Genomic DNA, 24367 nt, shown 5'->3' on the forward strand with positions numbered 1-24367 from the left:
CCATATTACGACATCATGCTCAGTAAGTGCTTTTTAATGTATACGGCAGGATTTATATATTTGTCCAAGTATGTTCTATTAGAACATTGGAATGTGGAGCACTCCATTGAATACAATGGAGTGCTCAGAGCTTCTATGGGCTGGTAAAAGCCCGCAAAGCAACATTCCAATGTTGTTTTACAAAGGCCTCTTGGAGCCCGAGGGGATTTAAACCCCTTCTCGCTCCGAGAGGCTTTTGTTTTATTTGTTAGAACATTCTGTCCTCTAGTGGCAGAATGTTCTAATAGCGTTATAGCCCTTCATAGCTGGGCTATACCGGTCATTAAAGTCCCACACTCTTGTCAAAGGCCCTCGCCGAGCAGGCCTTTAACCCCCCCCCCTGCTGATGACGGAACCGCTCCGTCATCAGCTACGGTTGGGCTGTGCTGATGACGGAGCGGTTCCGTCATGGCCCGGCCGCCGCGCCTGCTTTCGCGCCTGCGCGGCCGTTGTATTGAGCGGGGCGGGTCATGACTGAACCGCTCCGTCACAGCACAGCTCAACCGTGGCTGGTGACTAGCGGTTCTGTCACCAACATTTCCACATTGCACACCCTATTGATATGTAAATACAAGGCATGTAGGAGTGGACTTAAGACCAGAATATATATATTTAGCTATGTATATCTTCCTTCCCGATATTCTGGTAGTCAATATTCTTGTAGCACAATATTTTCGTGCTAGATGTTGTGAAATACAACCAATATGCAAAACTACCCGTCCATCGGCGTCGCGTGTCAGTAAGATTGGGGGGTGGGCTTCAGATTTCCCACAATCACACTGGCATTTAAAGTTAAATTACGTTATCTGAAAAGAAGGACATGAGGGGGCCCTAAGGGGCAGTGGAAAGGGAGAACATTGCGGATTGTTAATTGTAAAATAACCAACGTTTTTTAACCCCTTCGCCGCAGCGTGAATTTCGCCGCGGTGCAGGGGGGCTAGGGGGTGAGCACGGCGCTGCGGTGCTCATGACAGAACCATGCCGTTATGAGTCACAAGCCCGATTCATCCGGACACTTCTGCGGTTGACCGCGCAACCCCAGATTCATTCATCCCCGATCGAACTAGGAGCCCTTCGGCTGACCCTGCACGGCAACTCACCACTGAAGTCTCACTCATCCCCGATTCAACCAGGAGCCCTTCAGATCACCCTGCGCGGCAACTCGCCATTGAAGATTTCACATCGCCAAACGATTCCTACTAGACTCCAGATCAACCCCCCCCCGACCAATTCATTGACGATCTCATCTACAGGCCCGGCTTCCATGAAGACACAATACTCATATCTGTTACCCTGATTACCCCTGAAATGTTTCATTACAACAGCACTGCATCCACACCAACCCTGTCCTGATGAAGATCCCAATTCAAGAGGATTGAAACGCCGTCGACCACCCAGCGCAATAGGAGGCGCAGCTCACAATGTGGTTGAATATAAATTAGAAATCAAATTTCGAAAACTCATCTGGAGCCACATTGTTTCTTTTATTTCACTGTATATATATCTCCAGCACCAGTCACTATGCGCCGTTTATGCGGAGCACATTGTCACTTGCTTCGCCACTTTGTTCACCACTTACACAATTTGAGCACCAAGTACAATAAGGGTTGTAAATAATTGTCTTTACTACAGTGCTGCTACAACTGTAATTTGCCTTATCCCGCTTTGATAAACATGATTCCTTTAGCACATTGCAAACATTCCTAGAGTCTCCTTATTTCCTTGCTGATAATGCCTTTGGCATATAATTTCTAATTGTCTTTGAAACAATACCAGTTGGGATACTGTTGTTTATTCTGGTTATGAGTCACGGGCGGCATGTGCTCATGACGGCGTGGTTACGTTACCGCCCAACCCGCTCATTAATTCGCCCGCACAGCGGGGAATTAATGCCGCGTGGGCGGAGCGGCAGCCGCATGAGGGAACCACGCAGCCATGAGCACACGCCGCCCATGACTCGTGACGGCGTGGTTCCATCATAAGCATGCAACGGGTTAAGAACTTCAAAACCTAGAGAAGAGAGAGTGTGTGTATGTGGGTTTTAGTCTGTGTGCATGTAGATATCCTGAGTGAAATCCGAAAGACACCTCACCATACCCGACTGACTGCACCTGTACCTAACTATTTACTAAAGATTACATTTGTCAGGGGGGTGTACCACACCAACTCCTCCCCCGCCCCATCCCACCCCCCTCCTCCTGAAGCTACGCCTCTGTACCCGACACTCTTCGGTCGATGGAAACACAGGTTGTAATGTTTGTGGTTGAGAGTGATGGTTTTTATTATTTCTTAAAATGTACACAGAGGAATTTTAGGAATCCCAATAAAATGCAATATGTTGTTTTCTGAAAATATAATCTAATAAAAATATGCTCTTAAAATGAATAAATAGCAGAAGGTAACATTAACAAGAGCACAGTCATCTCTAGAGCAAAAACAGCAAACAGGGAAGATTTTAATTCGCACTCATACACCCTTGCTGAACGCAAACACTATCAACCACAGTGTTTACAAATGTAAACTTACTCAAACACTGCACATTATTTGTGTAAGTAAATAAACCATACCTTATGGTGAAATATATTTTTGTGCTTTTCTGTGTGTTGGGGGGTCTTTTTTCTCTTATTGGCATATTGCAAATCAAGAGTGGAAAAATGCATTCAATTCACAAAAGACCAATGCGCGGCGAACAGACCTGTTTGCCACATAAACTGTATTTATTTTGCCCCATGGGTACGCTCTGGAAAAGAATGTGATGCCAGTGTGTAGATGGTTCATAAAAACTGTTCAAATGAACAAGATTGCACTTTTCTATGAAGGCTCACTTGCAGCCACTTGGAACAAAAACAGGGCCCTGGTGCCTGCAGGATTCACTCACGTGCCCTTTATGTCTGGCAGAGATCTCCATTTTGTCAGGTTTTAGATTTGGTAAGCTTGGGGGGAGTGAGCTTCCCCTTCATTCTTTGATGTCTAAGGAGGGAAAAGCAAAGAAGGGTGCATTTTAGTCTTCCAGCTTCCTAATCCGGATCAGGAAAGGAAATCAAGTACAGGCTGACCATTGCATGACCGAGAAGCGGAGTGCGTGATCCACGAACACATTATCCTTTCCTAGGATTTTTTCTTAACTACTTGCTGAGAAGACATAAAGAGGCTAAAATCTGGGAATGACCTGCAGCCCTTAAGAAGTGTGAATAGAACCGGCCTTTTAAAAGTATTTTCTTTTATGACAAGAATGAAAGTTTGCTTTATATTTGAGAGCTAAGCCGAGTCCATTTTACTTTCTTCCTGAGGTTTAAAACACCACCCTGCTCTCATGAAGGGTTTGTGAGGCAAGCCATGTGAAAATCATATGAGAAACATTTAGGAACATCTGCATATAAACACAAATGCATTGAGAGCAGATGTACATAAAAGCATTGTTCGTGTCAAATGAAGACCGCCGACTTCTGACTAAAAAGAAGCCAAATTATTTGTATCTGGTTACCTTAAATATGGACAACGCCAACAACCTCAAACACAACAGTATCCCAAGTAAGGATCAGAATGCACTGAAAGTGCAAACATGTTATTGCCTTTTCATATATGTCTGGTATATTCGGAGCAATGCCCTCTCTGGTCACTGTTTCACAACATGCACATGGCATGTCCTTTAGTCGTCATGTCATCTACTTGCACAAGTGCCTGGAATCTAATGAACCCCACTCAAAAGAAAGTCTTTAGAAACCTGGTACAGCTTTCCTTGAAAATATTGAGCCGAGCCGATAAAAAACAGAAGTTTAATATGTTCAATGCTACAACTATTAGATTGTGATATATATATATATATATATATATATATATATATATATATATATATATATATATATATACACACTTAAGTCATTGACTTTTGGCAAAGCAAATTGTAAATAAGTGTTTAGTGACCATGAATAAGGATACAGGAGGTAATTCATGACAGAGTGCGCAGTAAACATGTTTGGCGCATGTTCTAGGCACTCCATTAGGCAAGAATCCAAAAGTCCAAGAAATGTGGAAATATCATCCACCCTCTGGCCTCTCTCCGTGCAGGGTTCAAATAATTGTACAAAGATAACAATGAGACGTGCTGCTCAAGACACGTCTTTCTACCATTATCATCATCGTGCAACCAAAATCCCATAATAAAAATGGACTCAGAAGTGCTCCATTGGCCTCCGGCTCGGGGTGCACTCTGCAATTAACTACACATACATATTTGGTTTAAAGGCAGCTGCCTCTTTCTCGGAATGACCTGGAGACCTAGTGAGATTTTGTGCACCCTGTGTGGTTGGCATAACTCTCATTGAATGCCATTGCTTCTTTCAGGGGAAAATGATAAGAAAAATAATATGATATACAGGCAGAGATGGGTCCATAGAAGTGCTCAGGAGAAACCAGGAATACAGCAACAATTTCTGTCATGGCTTAGTTCTGTTGACTGCTTCTACGATCAACTATTGTAAAACATTATTGACCAAACAACGAGCAACACAAGCTTACAGGAACCTACCTTGGTGAGAAAGAAAATCAGTCAGTTTATCATTGAGTTGCCATGCACTACATCGACAACTGTGACCTTGAGCGAATTGTAGTAATTAAAGACACAAAGCAAATACTGCACAGCACAACTCTTTAGAGAGGGTTTGTCCAATGATTATCAAATCAACATTATTGATGGGACTGAATATCGGGGAAAGAATCCTGAAAATAAACTATGACTAGGTAATTAGCTCTAGCTTTTCATATGTTAACTATGCGGTACATATACCTTCAAGGTACGTAGATGTGGAGCTAGGAATAGTAAATCTACACTTCCTTATATGCACTTACCTTTCGATCTTTTGTGCCTCGATATTCTGTCCTCGATATTGGCATGCCACAATAGTGCTGGCGTCGATATTCAGTAATACAATCTTTTTAAAGGAGAATTTATCGTTAAACTGAAAAAAGCCACCATAAATATAGCATGTGAGATTTTAAAGGAATGAAGTATCTGCTGTATCCCTGTAATGGGGTCAGGGGCTGATGAACTGTGTTTCATCTTTGCTTCATCCCAAAAATATTTATTAGGTGATATAGCTAGATTTGGCCATATATTCTGTTGTTACTGCTATTTGTCATTTGTGTATAATTATCACATATTAACTCTGTTATTTATACCATTATCATGATGTAACAAATGTTGTAAACTATATAACAGCAATGGCGTGGCAGGGACCAATCGCTTTGAGTCATCTCCTGAATTGTATGGCATTAGATTAGGTCAATTGGCTAAAATGACAATCATGCACCCAGAGGAATGGAATTTTTAATCCTTGCTCACACTATTAATCAATGTGTTGATTTTGGGAAACTGATTTCATGCCACTATGCATCCGTTCCTTTATTTGTCACGCCTGGAAGTGCTTAGAAGTGGTCTGAATGCCAAAAATAAGCGCTCTTCCAGAAGGTTTTTTTGCCTTCTTCTATTTAATCATTTCACAACATGCATATCGACAGCAAGGTAAAAAAAAAAAACACTGAGTCTTATATTACATTGCTTCTATTCTATAAAAAATTATTGGAAAATGCACATAAACTGACATCATTGCATTAAAAGTTATAAAATATGATTCCCTTTTCCCTCCATTAAGCTCGAGGATATATTTAACTTGTGGTTTATTTTGTCAATCTCTGAACGTTTTCAGTTGTAAATCCGATAAAATATACTACTACGTGGTTGTAGTAAATGACAGCTAGTAAAAGGTCACATGATAACAAAAATGTAATTTTGCTCATTTTTTGACAACTCCCTTCCTAACAAAAAAGGTACCGTCAATTGTGTAGAATACTTATCCATATCACTAAGTCACTTGCAATGATGAAGCTCTACTGGAAGCTGCAAACATTCCGTTATGTTTTTTTAAAACGCACTTCTAAGTGGGCAGCATACAAGCAACTAGATTAGTATGCTTTAAGTAAATTATTACTTTGAATCAGCACACATGACAAGTTCCACAAACTGAATCCATGATGTCCACAGGTGTCATCACCTGTGGACATAATGTGTCATCACAAGACAGAATTGCTTGTTTGAGATGCAACTGGATCAGTACGGGCTCAGTGACAAAAAGTGATTGAATTAATGTGGGAATGTGCACTAACATGTAGAATGGATGTTAGATTCAGCAATCCAGTTCATTGCAAAGTTCAAATTTAGAATTACGTGCTATAAAATTACGTTTTTATTTCGTGGTAGAAAAAAAACTGGACTGTCGCCAAAAGGATTTTGTTGGGAAGGAACACTTGATAGTAATGATAAAGATTGTGTCGTAGTGAGCTGGAAACGAATAAGGGGTTGGGTTTCTATATATTCTCTAATGAAAATTAATATTGGGCTAAACACCATCTTCAACTGAGGCTTATCTTACGGGCAAAAGTCACAGTGTGAGTCCTAACATATTGAAACCAGTGCTTTAAATGGGCCGGTACTGCCCAGTACTTTTTAGGTTTCGCTGGGGAGCGGAGCCGATTAGGCTCCGCCTCCAGAGAAATCTAATGAGTATAGTAAGCACTATGGAACACGCCCCCCCGTCCGATTGGCTAGCTCCATAAATGGAGCCTAGCCATTGGACGAGGGGCCTGTCCATCAATGCCGGACCAGACACGGGGGCGTTCCCGAGATTCTTTGGCTTTTGCTGACGTCACGCGACGCCGGGAACGCCCCCGTGTCTGGTCCGGCCGGCCGTGCTTGCTGCTGTCCTCCCTCCTCCCGCCGTCCCCACGTTTCCCTCCTCCCTCCCGACGTCCGTGTCCTTTCCCGCCCCCCTCGTCCTCTCCCGCCCGCCCCCCTCGTCCTCTCCCGCCCCCCCCGTGTATGGACTTGTGGGCCGATCGAGTGCCCACCTCGATTGATTGTTATCTTTAAAGAGCCGGTGCCCACCCGGCATTTGCCCGATAAAATCAGCCCCCGCCTGCCTGCCTAAGGAGAAGGGCCGCTGCGCTGCCCGCAGCGACCCGGAAGTGGTTGGCCGGAAGTGCCCGCCCCCGCAGCCCGGGGGGAAGAAAGAAGAAGCCTGGCGGCCGGTTTGCAGGGCTCCCGTGATGCGAGGGAGCCCTGCTGCATCTAGGAGAGCCCAGGAGGAGAGGAACCCCGCCCGCGGCCCCAAAGCGACCGCCGGAGGAGTGCTGCAGGGAGCAAGGCTCCCGTGTGAGGAGGTTAGCCCCGCCCGCCAGAAGACAGCCGGTGAGTGCGGGTGCTTTCAAAGGGGGGGGGCTGTACTTGTAAATGCTTGTGCGCATAGCCCGGCGCCCCGGGCGTGGTGGTGAGGCCCGCTCTGCTGACACCGCCTCTTGGTTACAGCGCGGCGCCCTCCCCCCTGGCATCTCCAATGTGACCGGTCCCAAGCCCCGAAGTGCAGTCAGCAGAGGGCAGCCTGGCATGAAGGCCTCCGCACGTCTAGTTTAATTCATCCTGCCTCGCCCTCCTTGTTCCCACAAGTCTTCCCTTCTGACCCTCTGATACTGCCCGTCTCCTCCCGAGACCCGCCTCGTCTTCATTGCCTCACGCCTCCGGGGTGCCCCCAGCCCACCTCAGTTCCACCCACCCGTCCTCTGTTCCACCACCTCTGCCTTGATTACAATCACCCTCCCTCTGCTCCTGCCTTGGTTCCACCCACATGGTTTCACCACCCTTCTTTGCTGTGGTCTCGATTCCACCTACACTGCCGGGGTTGCACCCACCTTTCCTTGTTTTTTACTGCACTCTTCTAATTCCGACTTTTTTTAAAGTTATCTTTGTCTCTCACTGGGTGCCGTAGACATACCCCCACCCACTTCTATTTTGTATGTTATCCCCACTATTTTAATCCAGCTGCTTTTTTTTGTTAAACCGCACCTCCCCCAATTATTACTTCCCTCTGGATTTACCATAAGTTTTCTTTGTTTACGTCCATGGGCAGGTAATTTCATCCACCACTCTCAGGCCTATGCTGGGATCACCGGCTAAATAAAAAGGTCTTGCTTACCCAGGCATGTCCAAAATCCCTTGTCTTACAACACGTTTCCCTTTCACCCCCAAGAGACACCTAATTTGTCCAAAAACCTCTTTAACTACATAAGATACATGACTTAAGAGAAGGCCATTCATTGGTGAACCACAATGGTTTAGATTTGCACATGACCCCTCTGCTCTCTGGAATGACTTAAAGCTCTAATTTGCTTCATTCCCTGCCGCTCCTGTGTTCACCCTCAACAGATCCTCTGTTCAGTTTGTTTCCAGAGTGTGGAGTCCTACTTTCCTTTGACCCTACGATGCTGCTGTGGGCCTTCCTGGCTGCTCTGGTCGCCCTTCTGTTCCTCCAACGTATCTGGTGGCCCTATCTGCCCGCAGACCTGGCCTTCTACATGCAGCTGATGCGCTGCATGCGCATCTCCCTCGGGGCAAGGAGGCCATTGTTTGGGGAGTTCGGTGGGAGGTGTTAGTCCCTAGGATGGGGTTGAGAGGCTTTTCTGTGGAACGCTTACAAAGCGCTTCTGTCTTTTAAGCACTGTAAATCGACTTTACTAGTACCCCCTCTTTATCGCACTCGCCGACTCTGAAAGGATGAAAGGCAGAGTTCTCCTCACCTGGATTTAAATTACTGCTGCAGTCGGCGCGAGCCTTATACAGTAGCATCTTTTGGAATATGATTATCCCTTCTGTTCTGTGCGTTAATGTGCATCACTTTACTGCCCTGCAGCTACATAGAAATACACTAATGCATTCCTGAGATTTATATAGCGTGGGCGCATGTGTGCTGCACAGAGTAATAAGTAACCATTGAAGAAAGTACCTTCAAACAACGTGTGGTGCTCGTTTGCCCCACCCCCGTCCCACGCATCGAGATGCCTCAAGGCGCCAGCAGGATAAATTAAGCTTTCAGATACCAGTTCATTTTTGTACACTCTGCTCAAAAGTTTTAATACCCCTTGCGTTCATAGTTTCGTTTTTGTAGGAGTGGGCAGATATCCGGGGGTGCAGGGGGCTTCCAAGAAACAAACATTTGGCTGTTGGGAAGGAATAGCGTGCTGTACAAACAAGGTTTGATTTGAATGCGTCACGTTATGCACGCTTAGGGTGTAGTTTAAGATACCCAGAGGTTATTTTTTGGGGTACCAGTTATACCAATGTTTACTGGATGCCTGATCCTATACCCAAGCAACCATCATCTGCTACCTTAGGCCAATCCGTTGTCTAGGTGGATGACTACAGCTCCTAGAATGCACCAGGCCGACAAATGACGCCCGGGGCTGGGTTCTTGGTGTTCTGAGTAGCATTTCTTCCTTGAAACGAACAGACCCTTGCTCTAAAGGAAGTAGTTTGTGCTCTCAATGAGCAGGCACAGAATTGCCTTCTCTACAAATATCTTTGTTTCTGTACAGTGTTTATAATACATCACTTCAGGCGTTGCCTAAAGGCTGTAAATGTTAGCTGTTACTTGTACCCAAATAAGTGATACTTAATTGACAGATCTAAGAAGGATGAAAGGACGAGTCTCCCTTATAGAGGGTATGCAGAATTGACATACGTTCAATATATATATATATATATTTTTTGGGGGTGTATTAAATACAACATTGAGTTGGGGAAGTTGTCTGTGTGTGTCTGTTTTTATTGTTTCTGTGATTTCTGGAGATGCTATGCACAGTGCGGGGCTCCTGCATCCGGACTGCACTTGTACTCCGCAGCATGCAGCACCCATGACTCTTCCCTGTGATCTCACCAAGCGCTGTGTGGGTTTGGCCATCACTCGGTAACTTTAGGAGGTGGAAGATCATTGGCCTTGTTAGTAAAACCCGGATAAGAGCATTTGCAGCTTCCGGTTTTAAAGCCCAGTTTTGGGCCAATATTCTACCTTTGATCCCGAGCAATGTCTCTCCCCTACAGCTACATTCTGCGAGATATGGTCCTCCCAGGATGACGCAGTCAAGACCTCGGATGTGGGTAATAAAGTTTAGTTTGGTGTTCATTTTCACTTCCAACGGCGTGAGCTACTGACTGAGTTCTGCTTGTTCACTTTACTGAATTGTGTGCTCCTGGGCAAACGCCATATGACTGACTAAATCAGTCCGACCCCCTCCTTCTTCCCAAACCAGTAGCCCTTGGGACAGGGGACCAGGCGACAAGGATTTGTTGGCGCAGTCTGTTTGTCACCAGTTGTCCTGGCAGATTTCTGCTAATTTAGCACATGTTCTGGGTTTAACAGGGGTAAAGTAAAACGGGGGATACGCTTTTTTATGGGTTCCAAGGCAGTACTTTGTGTTGGCTATTATTAATAAGCAGTTTTAGTTTGCTTGATACTATGTTTAAAAAATGTTTCATTTAATTTATTCATTTGTACCACATTCTCTGTTTCTATATTGATGAGCTCTGTCATTTAACTCATCGGATCTTTTTATTTATTCAACAAATAGTGCTACCCTGCTCGAACACTCTTAGCTACTGGTCATATACACTGACAAAGCCAATGGGCCTGGCTTTGTGGTAAAGTGAATGGTATTTGTGACTAGCAGCAACAACGCTTTCTTTGCCCAAGACTCTGTAAAGAAGCTATTATAGGACAGTGATTTTTTTTCGAGGAGCTCGCAGTATATAGTGTGTATAAAAAAAATTATATGTTTTTTTAAAGTCCTTGCACAGTGAGGGGGTCTGTTGGTGTGTGTGTGTGTGGGGGGGGGGGGTCTGTTGGTGTGTGTGTGTGGGGGGGGGGGCTGTTGGTGTGTGTGTGTGTGGGTCTGTTGGTGTGTGTGTGTGTGTGTGTTTTTGTGTGGCATTTGCCAGAGATTAAACTATTGGCATTGTAAATGACAATGCCATTTATTTATCTGTTTTCAAAACCAACACATAAATACAAATTTTGTCATTTACAATGCCAATAGCTCAAACTTTTCAAAAGGCGAAACCATTGCATTGTAAATGCTTGTTTAGTTTGCGAGGGAGAGTACCGGCACTTGTCAGAAACAAGTAGGTACTCTGCTACAAAGTACCTGGCACTTCTAATTTTCCATTTCAAACACTGATTTAAACCCATAAACTCATACATTATTCCTCTGTAGTTCCCATGTCATTCTGGGCAGGACAGTGCTACATGCCTTAGGACTGCAAGAAAGCGGCAGAGAAGGGAACTTAAGAGACATAAACAAACATAAGACTGTTAGTGGCAAATATTCCAACCGAGCAATTGGCAGTACAGACAGAGGATACCCCTGTCCCTCTCTCCAGAGGTGCGACGAGCTGGGCCTACTGTACACAATGCAGGCATTAAAAAAAAAAAAAGACACCACATATATTAGAAGGAAAGATATCATAATTATATCATTGAGAGATAAAAAAAAGAACTAAAAAGAGTTCTTGATAAGAAATTGTAGCAGAAGTTACAAAATAGACCCTCGCACCTCATCTTAAAGTTTACTATTGCAGCATATTTAAAGAAAAGCTGATGTAATTATTTAGAGGTCACTGGTAACAAAGCAATCAGATTACATCTCATTCACGCACAGTGCCGTTCATCGTTTTTTTCCGTTTTCTTTCCTTTGCTGGACGGGAATCTTCCCATAAATATGAACACTATGCATTATCATGCCGGCCTTGTAGTATTTCAGCAAATGTTTTTTTTTCTGCGCACCTGGGCCGTCACGATCACCTCTACACTCATCGTGTATTCTCTCCTGCGATGCAAGAGGCGATTGCTGCAGCAACAGCCCGGAGCTAACAGGCCACGAGGACTGTTCCAACCAGAAGATTCCAGCACGCTTCATCTCGCTTCAGAGGATTCTGGGTAGCAAAAGTCCGGGGCGGTACAGGCCCTAAGGATGGAACCTTTGCTGTTCCAACCAGAAGATTCCACAAGCCTGTTCTCGCGTCAGAGGATTCTGGGTAGCACCAGCCGGGCGCTGAACAGGCCACGAGGACGGTTCCAACCAGAAGATTCCTGCACGCCTCATCTTGCGTCAGAGGATTCTGGGTAGGCCATCTATCATTTGCAATCAAAGCATTTGTATCAGCCTGCTGTTGAATTCCGAGCGCTTGGCGAGGAGTGTTCTCAAGGCAGGATACCTGGTATGTGCAGACAGCAGAATATGAAAATAATGCAGTTCCTTTACTTCTGGGCAGACCCATAGTAAAAAGACTGAAGAGACTAAGAGAAATCATTTGCGCTGGGAAAACGCAGAGGATGATTGTTTTGCAGTTAATATCTTGAAAAAAATCTGCATGGGCCGTATTCAAATAACTACCCATTTCACTTGCTCCACATGTCCACGTCAACGGAGCAAACCTACATTTAAAAAAGAGAAATATATGGTTAGGAAAAAAATCCCAATGTATAGTTAAACGAGATTTGGTGCTGAGAAGGTTAGAAACAAAAGTACTGAGGTCACAGCGGTTCTTGTTTTATGTAGAACTTTGCATGTTGGCAGTTGGAGCGGGGCCCATAGTTTGGGGACACTCTGGGATTTCCTCCCTCTCTACATTAGTCACTATGGTCGGAGTATAGGGTGGTGGGGCATCACCCAAGCTGTTGACTTCATAGCTCTCTGGCATGCTCTGCACATGAGCAACAGGGCTGGATCCAACAGGGGCGTATTCACAATATGGTGGTGGTTTCAAATCATCTGCTGGAAAGGAAACAAATATAAAGACAGTGAGACTACAGACAACAACTTGTGATTTCCCAAGATCTTCTGCTAGTAAATGATAGGATACTGCATTGAGCTTGGAAGAGGTTTTTACTCTAATGACAAAATAATACGCTGAAAGCAATCTTAAAACAAATTCAGAATGAACACATTAAATGTGCTCTTATATTGCAATAGCGCCATTGTTTAGACCGTGGATGGAAATATCTGACATGTGAACAAGTGACCGGATAGTCACAAAAATTTCATGTACTGGGTGTGCAATGATATATTGATCACTGTGACACATTCAGTTTAGGTATTGATCATTGTGAGCCATTGAAATCCATGTATTCTAGGTCACAATAGGACAGTGCACTTTCTGCGGGAATCTGCATACTACAAGTAACGTGTTTCACTCCCCAAAGACTTGCTACAGATCTACATTCTCTCACGACAAACGTTTGCAAAGGCTGTAACACAATAAGGCTTTCTGCAAAGTAGTTTGACACAGCATTAACCACTGAGTGAACGTCCATTTCTTTGTTTTGCGCGTTCCCATACAGAAATAAACAGAGGGCATATTTACAAGGAAAGTGGCGGAGTGAGGCGATAGCCTTCTTGGCTTAACGCCTCACTCCGCCACTTCAGAAACGCAAGGCTGCACCATATTTACAAGAATATGGTGCAGCCCTGCGTTGCCCCCTGTGCTGGCACTACACTTAGTAGCCTAGTGCCAACCCAGGCAACCTTGCACCATAGTGCAAGGGTGTCTGTGTTTGGAGGGAAGATGGTTTATGTGCTAGAAGGTCCCCCTTCCTGCACATACAAAATCTTTGAATGCCGTTTTGTAACTTCTATGTGTGCTGTTTAGTGCAGCACACATAGAAGTTGCAAAACAGCATTTTACATAAGCAGTTGTATAGCCAATAGGTCTCGCCTTTGGGACCTTATAAGTGTTTAGCCAGAGATATTGGCTATGTTTTAAGGTATTTTGTAGAGCAATGTAGCTGCTGTGTTTAGTACGGTAAAGGCTTTGTGCAAGTTGTGCTTAGTGTAGTGACGTAAGGGCACTGGCATGGTTTGGAATGTAGTGGTGAGTTGTGATATGATGTGTGCTGGTGGGATGTATATGTGTATGTATCATAACAGACTTTGAGATCACAATGCTGAGTACCTCACATATTTTGTTATTTAATAATATACATTTAGAAATTAAATCTACTAAGAAAATACAAATTATTGTGATTTGTCAGGCAGGACACGAGATAGCAAGGAATAAACATTAAAAGGCAGTAGAGCACCCTATCAGGTACTGTACATCTCAGGGCCCCATCTTTCCCCCCAAATGTTGTATTACTATTTGAGCATTTGCGTTGCGCACTCCAAATATTTCTGTTATCCGTAGTGATTTTGTAGCATGGTAACTCATATGAATGTATTCGCTCTGCAAGCAGGCTATAACATTATATAACAAAAAATTGAAATTAATAAATTACGTTTTTTATTAACTCTCATAACTAATTTGGAAAGAACATTAATACTCCAGAACACATAACATGATTTTATTCAATGCATTTTTATTGAAGAGCCGAGTTATTTTTATTGTGCTACGATTATTTACGCTCCTTAACAGATATGTTTCAATAACTTTGTGATGTTTTCCTTTAGAATATTTTGCAGTGGCCATAGTCATGACTTAAAATGTCCCACAGGGCCATGCATAAGCCTTCTCCTTAGCCAGATCGTGAAGACCTAGGAACCCAGAGAAGGCACTTGTCCGCAGGAATAGTATTCACCAAAAGCAGATGCCCCACACAAAATGGAATCTATTCACAACAGGAACCAGACCAGGGGAGAAAGCCCGTAATCTTTTCTCCTTGTTGTTCACCCTATGGCCCAGGCACAGATTTGTTTAATGTAATGTCACATCACGTGGGCCTTTCTTAGTTTTACACGGACTGAAGTATGTGGCACTGCCGGAAGAGGAAATTCGAGAACCCATGCATTTCCTTGCAGGGCTGTGGAAAGCCCTTTACAAATCCTGACTGATCACCTATCTGCTGCTTATTGCTATATGTGGGAGTTACACTGGTACCAATGAAGTGAATCCAAAGCTCAGATAATGTTAGCATGTTTACAAAATGGTAAAATAATGAAGTAATACCGTGACAAAATGTGCGGCATTGTGCCTCGTAATTTGCCTTTTCTTGCCACATATTTTACTCAACCCTATTGCATATTTTGCCCTCCCTTGCCACATAATTCCAGTGGCCCCGATTATTACCCTCTCACACAGTAGGAACCTTTTCATGTCGGTCTGTTTTTTAAATTTTAATCAGGCTGTACTGCAGAAGTGCAATCACATGCATGTTCAATAATTCAACTGTTGCTATGCAATCGTCTTTTCAATACTGGCCACAGAGAAAAGCAGTTCATAGCAGACTGCTGCAATGCTAGTGACAGCAAATAGATTAGAGTGGAATATATATGTGGTCAAACTGTCCGAACACGCTCTCTCCAGGAGCGTTAAGCATCATATTGCACTTTGACAGTGAAAGTCTAAGATGCTGCTTAAGGCTGCTGGAGGGATTGGAGACAGTGGCTTGCGCTCCTGTTTGATTAATTACATGACCAGCCCCATGGAGTGTACGGATTGCGTCTTATTACCAACTTCCATGTACCTCACCAGCCATGGCATACACACTGGTAATGCATCAGAAGTGGAAGCATAGTGTGCCATGGTATACACACGGGTAATGCTCTGGAAGAAAAAGCCTAGTGTTCCATGGTATACACACAGTAATGCTCCGGAAATGGAAGTGTATTGTCTATGGTATACAGATGGGTAATGCTCCGGAAGTAAAACCCTGGTGTGCCATGGTATACACACTGGTAATGCTTCGGAACTGGAAGCATAGTGTGCCATGGTATAGACACCAGTAATGCTCCAGAAGTGGAAGCATATTGTGCCATGGTATACACCCCGGTAATGCTCCGGAAGTAAAAGCCTTGTGTACCATGGTATACACACCGGTAATGTTCCCGAATTGGAAGCATAGTGTCCATGGTATACACACCAGTAATTCTCCAGAAGTGGAAGCGTAGTGTGCCATGGTATACACACCAGTAATACTCTGGAAGTAAAAGGCTGGTGTACCATGGTATACACCGGTAATGCTCCGGAACGGTAAGCATGGTGTGGCATGGTAAACACACCGGTAATGTTCCGGAAGTGGAGCATTTTCAGCAATCGGAAGTGGAAACGTAGTGTGCTATGGTATGCACACCGATAATGCTTTGGAAGCATAGTGTGCCATGGTAAACACACCAGTAGCACTTTGGAAGAAAAAGCCTAGTGTGCCATGGTATACACCGGTAATGCTCCGGAAGTGAAAGCGTAGTGTGCCCTGGTAAACACCCCAGTAATGCTCCAAAAGTAGAAGTGTAGTGTGCCATGGTATATACACCGGTAATGCTCCGGAAGTATAAGCATAGTGTGCCATGGTATACACATGGGTAAGGCTCCAGAATGGAAGCGTAGTGTCCATAGTATACACACCAGTAATGCTAAGGAAGGGGAATCATACCGATAATGCTTTGGAAGCATAGTGTGCCATGGTAAACACACCAGTAGCACTTTGGAAGAAAAAGCCTAGTGTGCCATGGTATACACCGGTAATGCTCCGGAAGTGAAAGCGTAGTGTGCCCTGGTAAACACCCCAGTAATGCTCCAAAAGTAGAAGTGTAGTGTGCCATGGTATATACACCGGTAATGCTCCGGAAGTATAAGCATAGTGTGCCATGGTATACACATGGGTAAGGCTCCAGAATGGAAGCGTAGTGTCCATAGTATACACACCAGTAATGCTAAGGAAGGGGAATCATAGTGTGCCATGGTATACACACCAGTAATACTCAGGAAGTAAAAGACTATTGTACCATGGTATACACCGGGAATGCTCTGTAATTAGAAGCATAGAGTCCATGGTATACACACCAGTAATGCTCCGAACTGGAAGTGTACTGTGCCATGATAAACATACCATTAATGCTCTGGAAGTGAGGCATTTTTAGTAATCGGAAGTGGAAGCATAGTGTGCTATGGTAAACACACCGGCTGTGCTCCAAAAGTAGAAGCGTAGTGTGCCATGGTATACACATGGGTAATGCGCCGGAAGTGGAAGCATAATGTGCTATGTTATACACACGGGTAATGCTCCAGAAGTGGAAGCATATTGTGCCATGGTATACACCCCGGTAATGCTCCGGAAGTAAAAGCCTTGTGTACCATGGTATACACACCGGTAATGTTCCCGAATTGGAAGCATAGTGTCCATGGTATACACACCAGTAATTCTCCAGAAGTGGAAGCGTAGTGTGCCATGGTATACACACCAGTAATACTCTGGAAGTAAAAGGCTGGTGTACCATGGTATACACCGGTAATGCTCCGGAACGGTAAGCATGGTGTGGCATGGTAAACACACCGGTAATGTTCCGGAAGTGGAGCATTTTCAGCAATCGGAAGTGGAAACGTAGTGTGCTATGGTATGCACACCGATAATGCTTTGGAAGCATAGTGTGCCATGGTAAACACACCAGTAGCACTTTGGAAGAAAAAGCCTAGTGTGCCATGGTATACACCGGTAATGCTCCGGAAGTGAAAGCGTAGTGTGCCCTGGTAAACACCCCAGTAATGCTCCAAAAGTAGAAGTGTAGTGTGCCATGGTATATACACCGGTAATGCTCCGGAAGTATAAGCATAGTGTGCCATGGTATACACATGGGTAAGGCTCCAGAATGGAAGCGTAGTGTCCATAGTATACACACCAGTAATGCTAAGGAAGGGGAATCATAGTGTGCCATGGTATACACACCAGTAATACTCAGGAAGTAAAAGACTATTGTACCATGGTATACACCGGGAATGCTCTGTAATTAGAAGCATAGAGTCCATGGTATACACACCAGTAATGCTCCGAACTGGAAGTGTACTGTGCCATGATAAACATACCATTAATGCTCTGGAAGTGAGGCATTTTTAGTAATCGGAAGTGGAAGCATAGTGTGCTATGGTAAACACACCGGCTGTGCTCCAAAAGTAGAAGCGTAGTGTGCCATGGTATACACATGGGTAATGCGCCGGAAGTGGAAGCATAATGTGCTATGTTATACACACGGGTAATGCTCCAGAAGTAAAAGCCTAGTGTGCCATGGTCTACCAACTGGTAATGTTCCAGAAGTAGAAGCATAGTGTGCCATGGTATTCACACCGGTAATACTCCGGAAATAAATGCCTAGTGTACAATGGTATACACCGGTAATGCTCCGGAATTGAAAGCATAGTGTCCATTGTATACACACAGGTAATGCTCCAAAAGAAGAATTGTAGTGTGCCATGGTATACACACCGGTAATGCTTCGAAAGTAGAAGCATAGTGTCCATGGTATACACACTTGTAATGCTCCGGAAGTGGAAGCGTAGTGTGGAACGGTATACGCACCGGTAATGCTCCGGAAGTGGAAGCATAATGTGCCATGGTATACATACGGGTAATGCTCCGAAAGTAAATGCCTAGTGTTCCATGGTATACACACCGGTAATGGCCAGGAAGTGGAAGCGTAGTGTCCATGGTATACACACCGGTAATGCTCTGGAAGTAGAAGCATAGTGTGCCATGGTATACACACTGGTAATACTCCGGAAGTGGAAGCATAATGTGTCATGGTATACACACAGGTAATGCTCTGGAAGTAAATGCCTAGTGTGCCATGTTATGCACACAGGTAATGCTTCGGAAGTGGAAGCATAGTGTCCATGGTTTACACCGGTAATGCTCTGGAATTGGAAGCGTAGTGTGCCATGGTATACACGCTGGTAATGCTCTGGAAGCGGAAGCGTTGTGTGTCATGGTACACACACCGGTAATGCTCCAGAAGTGAAAGCATAATGTGCCATGGTATACACACGGGTAATACTCCGGAAGTAAATGCCTAGTGTGCCATGTTATACACACAGGTAATGCTTCGGAAGTGGAAGCATATTGTCCATGGTATACACGCGGTAATGCTCCGGAAGTGGAAGCGTGTGCAATGGTATACCCACTGGTAATGCTCCGGAGGTGGAAGCATAATGTGGCATGGTATACACACGGGTAATGCTCCGGAAGTAAATGCCTAGTGTGCCATGGTATACACACCCGTAATGCTGCGGAAGTTGAAGCGTAGTGTCCATGGTATACACACCAGTAATGCTCCAGAAGTGGAAGCGCAGTGTTCCATGGTATACACACCGGTAATACTCAGGAAGTAAAAGCCTATTGTACCATGGTATACACCGGTAATGCTTCAGAATCGGAAGCATAGTGTCCATGGTATAGACACTAGTAAAGCTCCAGAACTGGAGGCGTAGTGTGCCATGGTAAACACACTGGTATTGCTCCAGAAGTCAGGCATTTTTTGTAATCGGAAATGGAAGCGTAGTGTGCTATGATAAACACACCGGTAATGCTCCAAAAGTAGAAGCGTAGTGTGCCATGGTATACACACTGGAAATGCTCTAGAAGTGGATAGTGTGCCATGGTAAACACACCGGTAATACTCCGGAAGTAAAAGTCTAGTGTGCCGGGGTATTAACCGGTAATGCTCCAGAAGTGGAAGCATAGTGTGCCATGGTAAACACACCGGTAATGCTCCAAAAGTTGAAGCGCAGTGTGTCATTGTATACATACCGGTAATGCTCCAGAAGTGGAAGTGGAATGTGCCATGGTATACACACCAGTAGTACTCCGGAATTAAAAGACTACTGTACCATGGTATACACTGGTAATGCTCCGGAATCGGAAGCATAGTGTCCATGGTATATACACCGGTAATGCTCCAAAAGGGGAAGCGTAATATGCCATGGTATACACAATGGTAGTGCACCGGAGCTGGAAGCGTAGTGTGCCATGGTAAACAAACAAGTAATGCTCTGGAAGTGGAGCATTTCCAGTAGTCGGAAGTGTAAGCATAGTGTGCCATGGTAAACATACCGGTAATACTCCGGAAGTGGAAACATAATGTGCCATGATAAACACAACAGTAATGCTCCAAAAATGGAAATGTAGTGTGCCATGGTAAACACCCCGGTAATTCTCCGGAAGTGGAAGCGCAGTGTCCATGGTATACACACCTGTAATGCTCCGGAAGTGGAAGCGTAGTGTGCCATGGTATACACACCGGAAATGCTCCGAAGGTGGAAGCGTAATATGCCATGGTATACACACTGGTAGTGCACCGGAGCTGGAAGCATAGTGTGCCATGGTAAACACACAAGTAATGCTCTGGAAGTGGAGCATTTCCAGTAGTCGGAAGTGTAAGCATAGTGTGCCATGGTAAACATACCAGTAATGCTCCAGAAGTGGAAACGTAATGTGCCATGATAAACACAACAGTAATGCTCCAAAAATAGAAATGTAATGTGCCATGGTAAACACACCGGTAATTCTCTGGAAGTGGAAGCGCAGTGTCCATGGTATACATACCTGTAATGCTCCGGAAGTGGAAGCGTAGTGTGCCATGGTATACACACCGGTAATGCTCCGGAAGTGTCGTGCCCATGGTATACACATGGGTAATGCTCCGGCAGTAAAAGCTTAGTATGTCATGGTATACGCACCGATAGTGCTCCGGAAGTGGAAGCGTAGTGTGCCATGGTATACACACCGGTAATGCTCTGGAATTGGAAGCATAGTGTCCATGGTATACACACCGGTAAATGTCCGGAAGTGCAGCGGTCTGCTAAGCTGACATAACTATGCCTGCTTTGCAGGCCTGCACTGCCTTTTTAGACGCAGACTTTTAATTAAATAACGTGCTTGCAATAAAGGAGTGAAAATGAAAAAGAACCACAGACAAGTGTGGAAGACTAGCACGCGAGGCTGCGAAAGTGAAAGCGACTGCACTAGGTTTAATTTGTAACATGATCAATGACAAGGGAGAAATGCAACTGGCAGCCTGCGCGCCGCTGCTCGCTCCCGACTGCTGGAGGCCGTGGGAGTGACCCTTTAGAGAAAAGATGGGACATGCACCCACCTTTGGTCAATTGCGTGCTTTCGTTTTTGAAAGCCACACCCAAAGGCCAATAGAATGTGTGGAAGTTGAAAAACCAGTTTCGGGGAAGTCCGGCGTGATTCCAAGAGGCCTTCCCATAGAGTAGCGCATGCGCGCTTCGCTAGGTTCGACCTAGAAAAGGATTGTTTATGTGCCATCATTGACCTGCTGTTTTCATGTGTGCTGTACCAGGCAGCACACATGAAAACAGCAAAAATGAGAAGAACTGAACATTTCTCCACGTTGTGCCTGTAAGACCAGGTTTTTTATGGTCTTAATTCTGGCACTGCCTCCCATTTACGCCTCCTTGTAAATAGGGGGAATCGTCAGAATCCATGGGTGTTGAGATGGAACGCCCAGAGCAACACCCATTGCCCTCCCCTTTCACACTAAGCATAGCGTGAAAGGGGGGCCTTATTTACAAGGCAGCGTTAAGCCACGTTAAGCCATGTTAAGTGGCTTAGCACTGCCTTGTAAATAAGGCAAAGCCCCAATCGCCACAGGAACGTCGTAAAAAGTGACGTTCCTGTGGCAATAGGGGCTTGTAAATATGCCCCAAAGTGAGTAAAGAGACATTGTTTAAAGCCACCGTTTTATCGGTATACTGCATTCGCCGAAAGACCTCTAATTTATGTGAATATGCAGGATTTCAGCTACACTGGAAATCTGAGTAATTTATATAATTCTTTCTTTCAAACGATCTCATTTTTAACAAGCTCTTTTAATTGAACACACATTCAAAAGAGAGCCTTCGTCATGCGCAGCCTCGTGATTGGAACCCACAGGGAACAGCGGTCTCTTGTTTGCACGGACTGAACAAGCTCAACTATTTCACAGGACAGTTGCAAGCGACTTTCTCAAAATTTCATTTTCCCATGCCAACGCACATTTCCCCCACTTAACTGTGAATATTTACATATCGTTGTTGTTTTCGATCTACCCAATACCCAAATCTTCCTCAGAGAAAACAAATGTTTTTCAGAGGCACTAATACACATTTCCATTGCTAAGCGGGCATATTCAGGCATATATATCGACAGGCTGGAATAAGTAGTCTAAACAGTCCTAATATAGGTAGTCATAATACTGACATTGTACTGTATGTAGCCATGCAGGCATAACATATGCTGTGCTTTTTTAGTAACCACATGTAAACATTTGTTAAACTGTGCTAACAAATACACCAATAGGTTTAAATCCATGATACATCAACCCCTCAGTGATCTGTAGGGTACACAGGGCTACTAAAATTAAGTGATTCTTAGGCTGCAGCATTTTCACATAAATATGTATTTGACACAATTCCTGGAGGAACCCCCAGCTGCTGAGACTTCTCAGATGTCACCAAAATGTTTCTTGCTCAGATGGATTAAAAGTTATTAAAATGCTGAACGCAACATGGTATTGATATTTATATTTATTTACATTATAAAGCACAACCACTGACTATATCTACTTCAAGACACGAAGCAGATCCCAAAGCTTTAAAAGGTTAACTGAATACCTTCCACGTGAATATTACTGTATTCATGCAGTTTTGCTCAGATGGTGTTAATATTACTAACTCATCAACTGAGGTAGGGCCTTTGTCTACAGCAGGAAACCAAAGCATTAGATATTTTTAAAAAGTAGTTCAAACGGGGAGGACATAATGATTACTTCTTGAAAGGAAAACCATTGTCTTACTGATCATGGAATTCGTGTTTATTTGTCACCTTCTTAAAAGAGAAGTTACATCTATAGCTTGGAGTTTAAAAGCATACCACTCATTCAGCATCTTCTTTCCAAATTCTTAAAATGCCTCTTTCTGAGAAACTTACTTAGATGTGTGCAGCATTCAATGCTTTTCTAGAGGACTGTTTCTTTTTGTGAAGTGTGAATACAGAATACATTTGAAACTGGTTTACAGACAACATGTTTTAAAACATACCTGCCACACCCAGAAGAACCACACATTTTATTACAAGAATGTAGGCCTAATTTATACTGAGCAGAGCACTGTAATATGCAAACAGAACAGAGTTCCTAAATGTAATCCCTCTGCATCCGTACTAAACAAAATCATGAAGTGTAGGTGATTATCATTTTGAATAGAATGTGTTGAATGTGTATAGTTTTCTTTTTAAAGTTGCTATAGGCTCGTGATCTATAGCATTCTGTCTATGTACAGTCACCGACAGCGAAGTAGAATGTGTTTTTGTATTGTTTTGCATATGGGGACCTATATCATGCTGCCCTGAACTGTAACCGCCAGCCCAGGAAACGTTATTAAATCCCTGGCATCTCACTAGTGATGTAGCTGCCCGTATGCAATGGTATGGTTAAGGCTTAAATTGCAAACATCCTTGCAATGCATTAACAAATAGTCATCATTCTTGGAAGAAAGAAAACATAGCTAATTCTTGTTATACATACCAAATGTGGTGGGCAGTGGTGAGGTTTGAAGCATAATAAGCTCAAATACTATTGTTTTCTGAGTAAGCTTCAACTGGGCAACCAGTGTTCTTGATCTTCTCAAACACTGTCATCTCAGTCACCAGCTTTCTTTTATTTGAATAAATAATCAAAATGCTGCCATAGGATGGACATTTCTTTGGTGAAATGATACAAATGAGTATATCGTGTTTGAGCAACACAATTCTAAAAAGCCTTCAGTGGCCATGTGCCCATTCAACAAGTAATAATCATGAGACATAAATAACAATATTTCCCATACATTTTTATTGTGATTCAAAAGATAGAAAATCCACCATTTGGTAGATCATTTTCAAATGTACTCATATTAAGAAAATCAGCATCCTTCAGGTATTTTCTACGACTCCACTAGTGGACAAGAGAAAGTACAATTTAGCGCTGGTCCTGAGCATTACTTGATCTACTGTGAAATGTGATTAACAGAATTTACATTGGTGTTGAGTTTCCGACAGGTGCATTTCACAACACCAGCAACAAAACTATTGTCTGACAAAGATACTGTGTTCTAAATATTGTTTACAAAACTATAATCCCACACGGTGTAGAATTTCTATTATAAATTACACACTGGGCTGTTGGATGGATGGTGTGCGAGTGTGTGTGATTTTTGCTTTGGCCAAATTTGTGAAAGGTGCGTTGTGTTGGCATGTATTGAGTGAATATAGTGGTATGGTCTGAATTAATTGTATTTAATGTACATAGTCCGTTTGTATTGTATTATATGAATATATATACACAAAAAAACTATTCATTGCAAAATTATTGAATGTAAAGAAGTGGAATAAACCATTTATTGGTGCAATTCAAAAAGCGGATCTTGATGTTTTATTCATAAGGTCTATTTATAAGTTTGTGGCGAGTTTGGTTCAGTACTGGCATTTGTTTTGTTCCTTAGTTATATAGACTCAGCCTTACTGAGTTCGAGTCAAGGCCCTTTGATGTTTTCTAGAGACAAAGAATAAGGCATGCAGTGAAAGTATATTTACAATAAGTGATCCCATGACAAGGACTCCAGGCTATTATGGTGTATGTGAACACTTTCATGTGTTCCCAGGGAAAACTACCAAACCAAAGTGGTTTGTGCGGAGGTGTAGCTCCAGCT

The 24367-nt window shown here is 43.7% G+C and overlaps 1 protein-coding gene across 3 annotated transcripts in view; it reads right to left on the reverse strand.

Annotated features, from left to right (window-relative positions):
- Positions 1 to 4675: 4675 nt before the first annotated feature.
- Positions 4676 to 24367, reverse strand: part of LOC147722961 (uncharacterized) — a 426371-nt gene continuing 406679 nt past the window's right edge. For 2 of the 3 annotated variants that reach the window (XM_086965353.1, XM_086965352.1), the window contains exons 6-7: positions 10998 to 12693; positions 4676 to 6537 (exon numbers count right to left, since the gene is read on the reverse strand). In XM_086965353.1, the coding sequence (XP_086821479.1) occupies positions 12470 to 12693 (224 nt within the window). In that variant the 3' untranslated portion in view covers positions 4676 to 6537; positions 10998 to 12469. The remainder of the gene's footprint in view (positions 6538 to 10997; positions 12694 to 24367) is intronic. The other variant, XM_086965354.1, reaches the window with a different exon arrangement.

Source organism: Lissotriton vulgaris, chromosome 4_1 (assembly GCF_964263255.1).
Source record: "Lissotriton vulgaris chromosome 4_1, aLisVul1.2, whole genome shotgun sequence".
In the NCBI taxonomy this organism is placed as follows: domain Eukaryota; kingdom Metazoa; phylum Chordata; class Amphibia; order Caudata; family Salamandridae; genus Lissotriton; species Lissotriton vulgaris.